This window comes from Pseudopodoces humilis, chromosome 3 (genome assembly GCF_049639895.1).
Source record: "Pseudopodoces humilis isolate 2021_Gansu_Grassland_sample_001 chromosome 3, ASM4963989v1, whole genome shotgun sequence".
Classification (NCBI taxonomy): Eukaryota; Metazoa; Chordata; class Aves; order Passeriformes; family Paridae; genus Pseudopodoces; species Pseudopodoces humilis.
In genome coordinates, this window is record NC_142202.1 from 7,810,580 (window position 1) to 7,821,261 (window position 10,682).

The 10,682-nt window shown below is 41.2% G+C and overlaps 1 protein-coding gene across 1 annotated transcript; it reads left to right on the top strand.

Moving 5' to 3' along the window:
- Window positions 1-61: 61 nt before the first annotated feature.
- DNAAF10 (dynein axonemal assembly factor 10) lies at window positions 62-6,840 on the top strand. The gene is made up of 8 exons (XM_005525417.2): window positions 62-267; window positions 1,218-1,318; window positions 2,352-2,482; window positions 2,943-3,044; window positions 3,789-3,904; window positions 4,257-4,391; window positions 5,147-5,244; window positions 5,974-6,840. The coding sequence occupies exons 1-8, from the start codon at window positions 76-78 to the stop codon at window positions 6,179-6,181; spliced, it is 1,083 nt and encodes a 360-aa protein (XP_005525474.1). The 5' UTR covers window positions 62-75; the 3' UTR covers window positions 6,182-6,840.
- The last annotated feature ends 3,842 nt before the right edge of the window (window positions 6,841-10,682 follow it).

Here is a 10,682-nt window from a genome sequence, read left to right on the forward strand (position 1 = left end):
GTGGTGCCCCCGCCGCCGGAAGGGGCTGGCGGCCGCTGCCGCCGCATCCGCCGGGGCGGGGCGGGCCGGGCCGGTATGTCGGCGGCGCTGGGGCCGGAGCGGCCGCAGGTGGTGGCGCACGCCCAGCAGGCGCTGAGCTACACCGTGTTCGATTGCAAGTGGGTGCCCCGCAGCGCCCGCCTGCTGTGCCTGGGCAGCGCCGCCCGCGGCACCGGCGTGGTGCAGCTGTACGAGCTGCACGGAGCCCGTCTGGAGCTGCTGCGGGAGGTGAGCGCGGGGCCCTCGGGAACGGCTGTCCAGAGCCGGGGATAAAAACCAGGAGCTGGTTTCCGTGTTAAATGTGCCGATTCAGCGGTACCCTGTCGTTTCTTGATCCGGGGTAACTTTATCGCTCTCCACAACTCCTCGAAAGGCTGTAGAGTCTGTCTCTTCTCCCGGGCAACCAGGGACAGAACAAGGAGACATAGACTTAAGCTGCTGAGGTTTAGATTCCACATCAGGAAGAATTTCCTCACAGAAAGGGTCATTAGACATTGGAATGGGCTGCCCGGAGAGGTGGTGGGGTCCCCGTCCCTGGAGATGTTTAAGGGAAGACTGAATATGGCACTCGGTGCCATGGTTTAATGGACAAGGTGGTGGCCGGTCACAGGTTGGACTCGACGATCCCAGAAGCCTTTTTTCAATCTAACTAAGGCTGTGATTCTCTGATTTTGTTTTGCCGTGTTTTTCATGCGTTACGGGTTTCTGCTTTCTGTCTGTGTTTGGCTTTTTCTGAGCGTTTTCTCGTTTGTTTGTTTTGTGTTTTTTGTTGTTTGCACTTTTGCTTGATAGGTTGTTTTTTGATTGGTTTTTGGGTTGTTTTTTTGCTGCTTGGTTGGTTATTAGCATTTTGTTCGGTTGGTTTTTTCCTCTCAGATTGATCTTTGCGTGTTTGCTGCTTCTGAGGCGTAGCAGTTCCTCAGGTGCATAAGGCCCCACTAGGCCACAAGCAGAATGTTTTTCTTCATGACCAGTAAACTTGACCCTCTGCTTTTCTGTGCACAAGGACTAAACTCAAAGTGTAGCCTGCCTTCGATTGCATTTTGATAGCATTTTGCACCATCTATCCCATGTGTGTTTCGCTGGCACTTGCCCCTGTGCACTCCCGAGAACTGCGTGGGCTGTGGGTGATTTTGCCTATTCCATGTGCTGACAAAGACATTTCCTTTCTTTAAAAGATCGAAAAGCCTAAACCTATAAAATGTGGGACCTTTGGTGCTACATCTCTGCAGCAAAGATACTTAGCTACAGGAGATTTTGATGGAACCCTTAACATATGGTAAGCACAGATATTCTCTGGAAGCGTTTTCACTTAATGTTGTTCACATCTGTCTGAACAGAGGTTTCTCTTTGTGGCTTTTGCATGAGATGCTCTCCGTGCTGCCCGTGGTTGGGACCCAGTGCAAGCTTTGCTGGCTACTGTATTTGGGCCATGCCTGTTTTGTAGAAACAACACAGAATTCTGCACTGTGTTTAATTCAGTGCTGCTTCACTCCCCTCTTCTGTGTGCAGCTGCAAAAACCTGTTGAAGTTCTGTGAGCTTGTCCTCTAAAAAGAGGCTTTGAATGGATACAAACAAGATTGTAATGTATAGATTAAATATATATTTTATATATTTTTAATATTTTTAATCTTGAAATTTCAAATGTTTCCTCTAGGTCTCTGAATTATTTGTGTAACTGATGTCTAGGTAAATTTATGATCAAATAAAGTAGTGTCAAAAGGAGATTGTTTATTGTCATTATTATTATATTGCCCTGTATCAAGGAACTACTGGTTCTTGTTGGAATTGCAAGAATTACATGGAACAGTTACTAGTTGAAATGTGAAATAAAATTCTGTAGGATTCTCGAAGAATGGGAATCAGTGGGAAAGAACCATGAAACTCATGGCTGGATACAATATTCACCTGAAGTTAAAGAGCAGTAATCAGAGCTAGGTGGGGATCAACAAATCAAGTTATTTTATAGACCTACTGAAAGCAAAGCTAATTGGAGTGTTTCAGTCTGTAGTGTGATTGACTTTTGAGCCCAGTGTAAAAACTGGGTTTGAGCAGTTGCTATGGTGGATCCCACAACTGCCTTTACAAACAGGGAGATCCAGAACAGAGCAAAACCTTTCGGAGCAGTCAGTCCAAAGCAGTAGCCAAAGAAGGAATCAAAGACTCCAGTTGCTAGTGGTGATATCCATATTTGTTCTCACCGTTAATCTGAGCTTTTATGATTTGTACTCAAGTTTCCTTTCATTTTTATACAAATCCTGAGTGTCAAGGAAAAATGCCATGTTTTCTGTTCTTTTTCTTTCTTGCCTAGGAATTTAGAAGCTCCTGAAATACCAGTGTATTCTGTGAAAGGTCATAAGGAAATCATAAACAGTATAGATGGTGTAGGTGGCTTAGGAATTGGGGAAGGTGCACCAGAAATTGTGACTGGCAGTCGAGATGGTGAGTTAGTGAACTCTGCAAGTCTTTCCAGTTCCTCTGAGCCTGCAAGCTCTTGATGGCAGGGCACAGTCTGCCATCCGAACTAGTTACAAACTGTTGCAACTAGTTCTTTGTACACTGTCTTTTGGATCTTGCTTGGGGCCCATTTTCTCTAATTCTTCTAGAAGCCACAGATAAGGAAAAGGTATTGTTGTCACTGGGCATGAGATAGAAGGAACACAAGCCAGAATAAATGAAAAATATCAGCTAGAGAAAATACACCCTTAACAAATGCTTTCACTCTGTTTTTGTTTTTGTGGTTCTTTCTTATATCCACAAAACACAGTGAGGCTTTCTAGAATTGAAGGAGTTGCTCCTGTCTTTTGAATTATTAGGATGAAAAGCAAAAGGCTTTCCTGGGAAGGTGAACACAGTATGACAGTGTATTCCTAACACAAAATCTATTGTCTTTCTTTCCCAGGAACTGTGAAGGTGTGGGACCCGAGGCAGAATGACACTCCTGTGGCTAATATGGAACCTGTACAGGGGGAGAGCAAAAGAGACTGCTGGACTGTGGCATTTGGTAATTGATCAGATTATGACCATTCCTCCCTCTCATATGATTGTGCTTTGATGATTATCCATGTATTTCAGGATGCTGTGGAAAACTTTGTTTTAAATAAATGCATAAGTAGCAGGTTTTCCTTTTCTACACTGTTAAATTTATGTGTGTGGCTTTTTTCTTCAAAATAAACCAGTTTTGTGGGTTTGTGATAGGTTGTGGACTCATTCTCTAATCACTTTTGGTCACCATTTGTAGTTGGACTTGATCATCTTGAAGGTCTTTTCCACATAAATGGTTTGATGATTCTTTGGTTTCACAGATGAGCTGTGCAAGCTTTATTTATGTGCCTGGGAATGTAAAAACAGTATATCCAGCTGTATGGGCCTAAAGGAGTGTAAATGTTGCCATGTACAGGGAACCCATCATGGTTGCAGTGTAGTTCCAGCTACCAAGCATTAAGGAGTTAATTAAAGAGAAGACCCTTGAAGCTTAAGAGCTAATTAAAGAAAACAGCAATGCTTGATGTGAGCTCTGCATTTTTCTTTGGAAAGAGCAAAGCTGCTTGTGTCCTACACAAGATTTTTCTAGACCCTTCAGGTTTGAAAACCATCCAGTTCACCACATCTTAGTATCCCAACAGTAACTTCTTGTTGTTGTTGTTGTTGTTGTATAAATGAAAGTTGAACTGCAGGCCTGGGACTTCTAAAATTTACAGGCTAAAGAGGTTTTGTGTTTTCTGCTTAATTCTCTCTCTGCATTCAGGCAATGCTTACAATCAAGAGGAACGTGTCGTATGTGCTGGATATGACAATGGTGACATTAAATTGTTTGACTTAAAAACCATGTCACTACGATGGGAGACCAACATTAAGAATGGGGTAAGAAAATCATAAAAGTATTTTTCATTCCAGCTTCTATGTAAGATGGAAAAATTAAAAGTACTCTGTCTGTGTGAAACTTACCCAGAAGATGTTTCTGCTAAGATTGCACCAAAGAATAATCTTCTTTAGGGTCAGCAAGTTGTATCCCTCACATTCTTGATCAGGACAGGATGGGGTATTTTTCAGTGGATTCATGTTTTCAGATGAACTTGTTTATTTCCTATTTGGTGATGATATTATTGTGGAAATAACCAATGATTAATACATATTTACAAATCACAAAGCACCCATTTTTTTTTTTTCACAGTGGCTGAATTACACAACTGAATTTATCTTGTTCTATATCCAGGTTTGCAGTGTGGAGTTTGACAGAAAAGATATAAATATGAATAAGCTTGTGGCCACATCACTTGAGGGAAAATTCCATGTTTTTGATATGAGAACTCAGCATCCAACCAAAGGTTTTGCTTCTGTTTCAGAAAAGGTATGGGGAGACTGAGAATTTCTTAATAAGAGAAAAAAACTTTCTAAATTCATGCTGTCAAATTATTACAGGTAATTAGTACAAGTAAATAAGAAATGCCTAGGCTGCTTTATAAAACTTTCTTTTGTTGTTTGGTTTGGTTTGGTTTGGGTTTTTTTTTAGTGAACAAAATCTGGTGATAATTCAAGAAAATGCACTTTTGTGGTGAAGTTCTTTAGGACTTCCTTTTTTTAGAAAAGGCTGAGTTTCAACTCAGTATCTCTTGGTATTTTCCGTACTATCATTCAAAGCAGATAAGGTGTTAGAGGTACTTTATTCTGAATCAAAGAAGTTTTTTACAGGATAAAACAATAAATTTAATTTATTTATTTATAAATAATTTTGCAATGAAATGTGAAAATATAATTTTATTGTTCATTTAGTGCATTCAAGCTGTTCCTTGTGGACGTTTGCAGACAGATATGCATTAAGTCAGAGGAGGTGTTGGGGTTTTTCCCTAAGTGATTTCTGTTGTTACGTGATCTCAGTGCCCTGGTTGAGGTTTGAGTTGTTGACTATGTGTTGTGTTTGCACAGTGTTTGTAATATATTACCTTCCAGTAATAATTTTAAGAGATACCATACAGTGAAATTAACCATCACTATGGCAAGGCTGGCCCTCTTCATACAAGTGATCTCTGTTTTAAGATTCTGTGTTCGTTCTGATTAAGTTCATCCCCAAATGACTTCTGTACAATGCTGATTTCTTTTTATTAGGCACAAAAATCTACCATTTGGCAGGTTCGACACCTGCCACAGAACAGAGATATATTTATGACAAGTGGAGGATCAGGGAGCCTTCATCTGTGGAAATAGTAAGTGATCACTTCTCCAGCCAGGAGTAAGAAACCAACCATTTAATGATTTAAGAAAGAATCTTTCTGAAAATGCTGAGTGGGGTCCTGCTTCCAACTTCAGAATATCTGGTTGAAATTACTGCTTACAAATGCAGTAGAAAGGGTGATTTCAGTGTCAGTACATGATCTGGAATCTTGAATTAATCCATGAGAGACTGTGACAGCACAGGTGAATCTTGCCCTTGTTGTCTTAACGTAATGAAGATCTGATTAAATCCTTGGTTAACAAGATGATAAATGGAAAAAAATGGGTTTCTTAAAATTCTCATATGGTAGCAATTACATCTGAGAAGAATATTGAAAGCCTTGACTTAATGATTCTTATATTTCTATTTTCTTACATTACATGGAAAATTAATTTAATTGTCCTAAATGCAATGAAGTTGGTGCATTAAGTTTCAGAAGCATAATTTTGCTGGAATTTTTCTGCCCGTGGTAAAAGCCAACCAGTTAAAAAATGAAGAGCTATAGGAGAGGGCTGTCAGGATTCACAATTTCCTACCTCCGTTTTTCTTCCATGAAAGGTCTACTAAATTATGCAGTGTAGATATAGCTGGGTATGATTATTCATTTCTTTTAAGACATTTATTTTCCTTATCTGTAGAGGAGGAAATAAAGAGGATGATGATGTGGTTGTATTAATAAATTTCTAAGTAGTTGCTTTTGTTTCACTTTTCTCGTTGGCAGTGAGTACCCAGCCCAGCGCTCCAAGAAGGATTCGGAAGGATCTGAGATGGGGGTGGCAGGATCTGTTAGTCTCTTGCAGAATGTGACTCTGTCAACACAGCCCATCTCTAGCCTGGACTGGAGCCCTGACAAAAAGGGACTGTGTGTCTGTGGGGCTTTCGACCAAACTGTGAGGGTGCTGATAGTTACAAAGCTTAACAAAATTTGACAAGAAAACTAGAATTTCTGATGAGAAAGCAATATAGTTTGCAGTCTGTAAATATGGGAGGAGGAGCCCTTCTATTTCTAATTTAATTTTTTTCCTTAATAAAACTGGATTAAAGAAATAGAAGCCAGATTTTTCTAATGAAAGTTCAGATACATGCAGTTATAGTTGTTTGGCTGATTATGCTGTTATGACTTGAAGTTGCCTGGGCACAAAATTTAACCTTCTAGAAATGTGAATTTACACTTAAAATAAAATGTGCCTTTGTGTTAACACAGCTCTGTAATTTCAGAGTTCACTTGGGTCTGTGTTCGGTTTATTCACAGTGCAAATCTCTTCACACTTGTTAACTGGTTTGGCTTTATTATATGTGGTATTGTCCATGTGCATTCATGCAGTGGGAACTACTACAGAAACTCAGTGTGTTATTGGATTTATTAATTAGAATGTTTGTTAAAGTGACTTAGGATTCTTTGATACAGTAGAGAAATGATAAAAAAGGCTAAAATATTCAGGTTTAATGGAGTAAGGTTTTTATTGATGATCATACTGAAATTAAGCTATAGAGCAAAGTGCACTGTTTTATTATTTTAGTTGGGTTTCCTATTTAGTTTATATGTTCAGTTGTTTTTGTATCTGTTTTCAACTTGGTATTCTACAAATAAAATTATATATAGTGTTTTCTTAATATGAACAAAGTATATTATTCAAATATCCTGAGATTTAGAGAAGTAATGTCCAGAAAACCTCACAGGCTGTTAAACCCTAGACTTTGTGGAGTGGAGAAATCCTTCATGCCTGTGTAGCAGAGGGTGGGCAGGAGGAGCATTTCAGTAGCCCATAAACACAGTGTGTCTCTGGAAGTCCTAGGTTTAAGCAGGTTACTGATACTCTCCTCTATCTTGTCTATAAACTTAGGTTCTTGTATCTCAGATTTAACAAGGGCCAGCAGGGATGAAAACACAGGGAATTTAGGCTAAATGTTTTGTGGAAGACAAAAATTTGAGATTCAGCTGTCTTCCCTAAGACTTGATGGCTTGCTTTCAGTGTAGTATTTTGTATATGAATTTTTTTTGACCCTAGTAATCCCATCTCCTTTTGAGCATGGTGCAATGTTGAGAGCATATTCTGAAATTATTTTAAATGTCCTTCTTAGGGTGCATTCCAGCAGGAGGAAATAGGGGAAACTATTACTCCACAGTCTTGGTTATGGCTTGCTTTGGGAGAATTCAGGTGCAAAATTCACTGTTCAAAGATGGCTTCCATTAGCTTTGTGCTGTAAATAAAATATACTCACGGAAAAGTGTGAAAGGCAGTGGAAATAGGTGGAAATATGTCTTTAACAGTAACTCTCAAGCACAGACTAAGGGAAGAAAAAGCTCTCAGTGTAGGTACCTGCAAGAGAAAACAAAAATCTCCTGAGCACAGGACTGGGCTCTTGGTGCTATTTTTATGTACTTGTCCTGCAGCAAAAATGTCCCTTCTTTAGTCGAACAACTCCAGGGGGGATCTCCTAGTGGGATACAACTTAGAGCAGGAACAACAATTCTTAAAGCTCCACGGGCCTCAAAAATATGAAATATGTGTTACCTTTGTACACTTTATTTTGAGATTCATTTTACTTCTTGTTTTGAAAATGAAGAAATGTGTTCCCCTTGTGAGTAGGTGGTTTCATGAAAACATGACAGTTTGCATATCAGAAGCTTGCAAAAAACTGAGAGCTGTAGGAAAGCACAGATGGAAGGTGCTGTGTCTTTGTTCCTTAAAGGTAAGTAGCTGTACCTGTGTACCTACAAAATGAAAGTTACTGGCTGGAGAGAAGAGCTGTTGCTTGCGCTTGTACTGTGCTTTATCTCCTCAGCAGATTGGATTTCTGCTTCTTCGAGGCTAAACCAGAAACTTAAGAAGACCAAAAGCTGGCTGTGGCAGCCCAGCCTGCTCTATTTATAGTCCTTCCCCCTCTTGCTGAAGACTGGCACCTTGCCTCTGCAGCCTGCAGAGCTGAAGTGTGTTCTAAATAAAATCATAATGTATCTGGGATGTCATGCCCAGACCAAATGCTCTCTGACGCAGCACTGAGGAGCGCTCTGGAAAACCCCTGCCTCTCCCAAGCCTGGGAAATGGAATGTGCTACCCAATTTGGAGTGACTACATTTAACAAGTGTATCTCCCTGGCAGCTATTGCTTGTTTCCTGTGCAAACCATCCCTGTGTGCTCATGGAAGAAAATAATCTGTTTATGGGCACGACTGCAGCCTGTATACAGGGACATCACATGTTTTTTGGGATTTTGCTTTGTGTTTTTTTAACAAGATGCTGCCCAAATCCACAACTATCAGGTTTGGGTTTTCTGTATCACACCAGTGTAGTTATTTTGAGTTTCACCATTTGTACAAGTCCTTGGAGATTACAACTTTCCAAGGTTTCGGTGTGTGGAGTCATACAATATATAGGGTTTTTTTTGTCATGAAAAGAAAAAGGTAATTTACAGTTTAGGCATGACTTGGACTGAATTTTAAGCAATGTAAAGCAAGTTGTAACTCTGTGGGAAGCTACAATGCTGTGCTCTCACCTCTTCACAGCAACTGATTCTGCTAGGGCCATCATGGAATTGGTACAAAGAAGGAAGATGGGGAATTGCACAGAAAAAGAAAGACATCTGCTCTTCAGTGATTCCTTCAGAGACAGCAGACACAGTTTGTCAGTACTGTTCAGCTCACCTTCCCCAAATTATTCCTTTCCAATAGATTTGATAGCAGAGAGGGATTGTTTGGTTAAGCTGACTGATTTGTAAGTAAGAGGTTTGTGGCCTTCATATTCAACTCGGTAATGAAGTTGTCTAAAGTTGGTATTGACAAAGTGCCAGGAAAATACATTGATTTACTGCTTTTTTTACCCCATTATTAATCCTTCATTTTCTTGCTCATGATGCTGTTACTGTCAAGTTTTCAGAAGCATGCACTCTAAACAGAACTGCCTGCTCCTCAAAAACATTCAGACCACAGTCTGTATGTCTACCATGTATTTAAAGCCTTCATATATGCGAAATACTTTGCAGTGGCAAACCCAAGTCCCAGTACTTTGTGCAAGGGCGGCTGTTGACTCGGGCAGGAGCCAAGAGCTGTATCACTCGGAGTGCACTGCGAAGCACAGCCATGGGACTGCCTCTGGCAGTGCAGGTTCAGCCCAGAGGAATGACCAGATGGGATTTCTGTGGATCTGGGCCAGAGCTACTCGATGACTTGGTGGGGGTGACCAGTTCTAGCCTGGTCTTGGCTGTGAAATGTTTCCATTACCTGCTGGCCTTTTTGGGAGGACCTGCTTCCCACAGCACAGCCTGCCTTTGGAGCTGCACAACGCTGTCCCACAGAGGACACTGGAAGTGGATTAGTGTTTCTGAAGGCTGCAAGAGTATCCAGGGTCTCAAGGGCAGTGAGTAGCTGCCCCACATTCTGGGCTGTCTCCTCCTCAGCCACCAAAAAGGCAATTGTCACAGCAGTTTTGCAGGATCCTGCAGGAAAGGTGATCACAGCAAGACATCTCTTCCCAATAGTATTATTCAGTATTATATTCTGAAATGGTTGATCTGGACCAGCTGGCCCAATGCTTTGCTGGTGTGATTCAGGACTGGAGCATGAGCAGGAGCTGCTTCTAATAGGTAATATGTGTGTGGCAGCCTTGCTTTGGAGACTAGCTCAATTTAACAGTATGGTCCCACATTTTATCAATCTCTGAGCCAAAGAATGAGCCCACTGCTGTTTAGCTTAGTACAACTACACTCTCTCCTCTGGGATTTTTCTTCAATGAGTACTTTCCTTTCTTTCCAAGAGATCTCCCCCTCTCCTGCCTGTACTCCCCTGCCTCTGCAGTCTTAGTTAAATCTTCTGTCACCATCTCCATGTATGGGGATGTGCAGAGGGAGCTGAGGTGCAGAACCATGTGAAGGCACCTCTAAGTTCCCTCTTCTCTTATGCCTGGCAGTAAAAATAACCTGTGCAGAATGTAGGGACTGGGGTTCCCTTTCCAGGACAATGGCTCTTTCCGCTCTTGCAAGAGTGCAAGAGGCCACCCAAGGCTGACAGTCTCTACTTCACACCCTGACTTCCTTCTGGGGTAGCTATGTATATTAAAGAGTGTTTTGATTGTCTAGAGCTTAGTGATGGTGACAGAAGGGTTGAGCCTTTATGGGTAAAAATCAGGGGGGCAGGCCAACAAGTCAGATACCCTGATGGGAATCTATTAGAGATCATCCATCCAAGGTGAGGAGGCAGATTAAAGGCTCTATAAGCAGCTGGGAATTTCACAATTGCTAGTCTTTGTTCTTGTGGGGGACCAGATGTCTGCTAGAAATACAGCAGAGAGGAAACTGTTGAGAAGGTTCCTAAAATGTGCAGCTGAACAGAGAGTGTTGGCTGTAACTCAGGGAAAAAAGAGAGTTTCTGACCTCTGGAAGAAGGGGCAGGCAACTCAGAAGGAGAAGAATGTCATGAAGTTTTATGGAGGGA

Bases quoted from the DNA above. Each gene is read 5' to 3' on its own strand.
- DNAAF10 (XM_005525417.2), top strand. From the start codon at position 76: ATGTCGGCGGCGCTGGGGCCGGAGCGGCCGCAGGTGGTGGCGCACGCC. The intron at 1,319-2,351 runs GTAAGCACAGAT...TTTCTTGCCTAG, and splicing joins GATGGAACCCTTAACATATG to GAATTTAGAAGCTCCTGAAA. The intron at 4,392-5,146 runs GTATGGGGAGAC...TCTTTTTATTAG, and splicing joins TTGCTTCTGTTTCAGAAAAG to GCACAAAAATCTACCATTTG.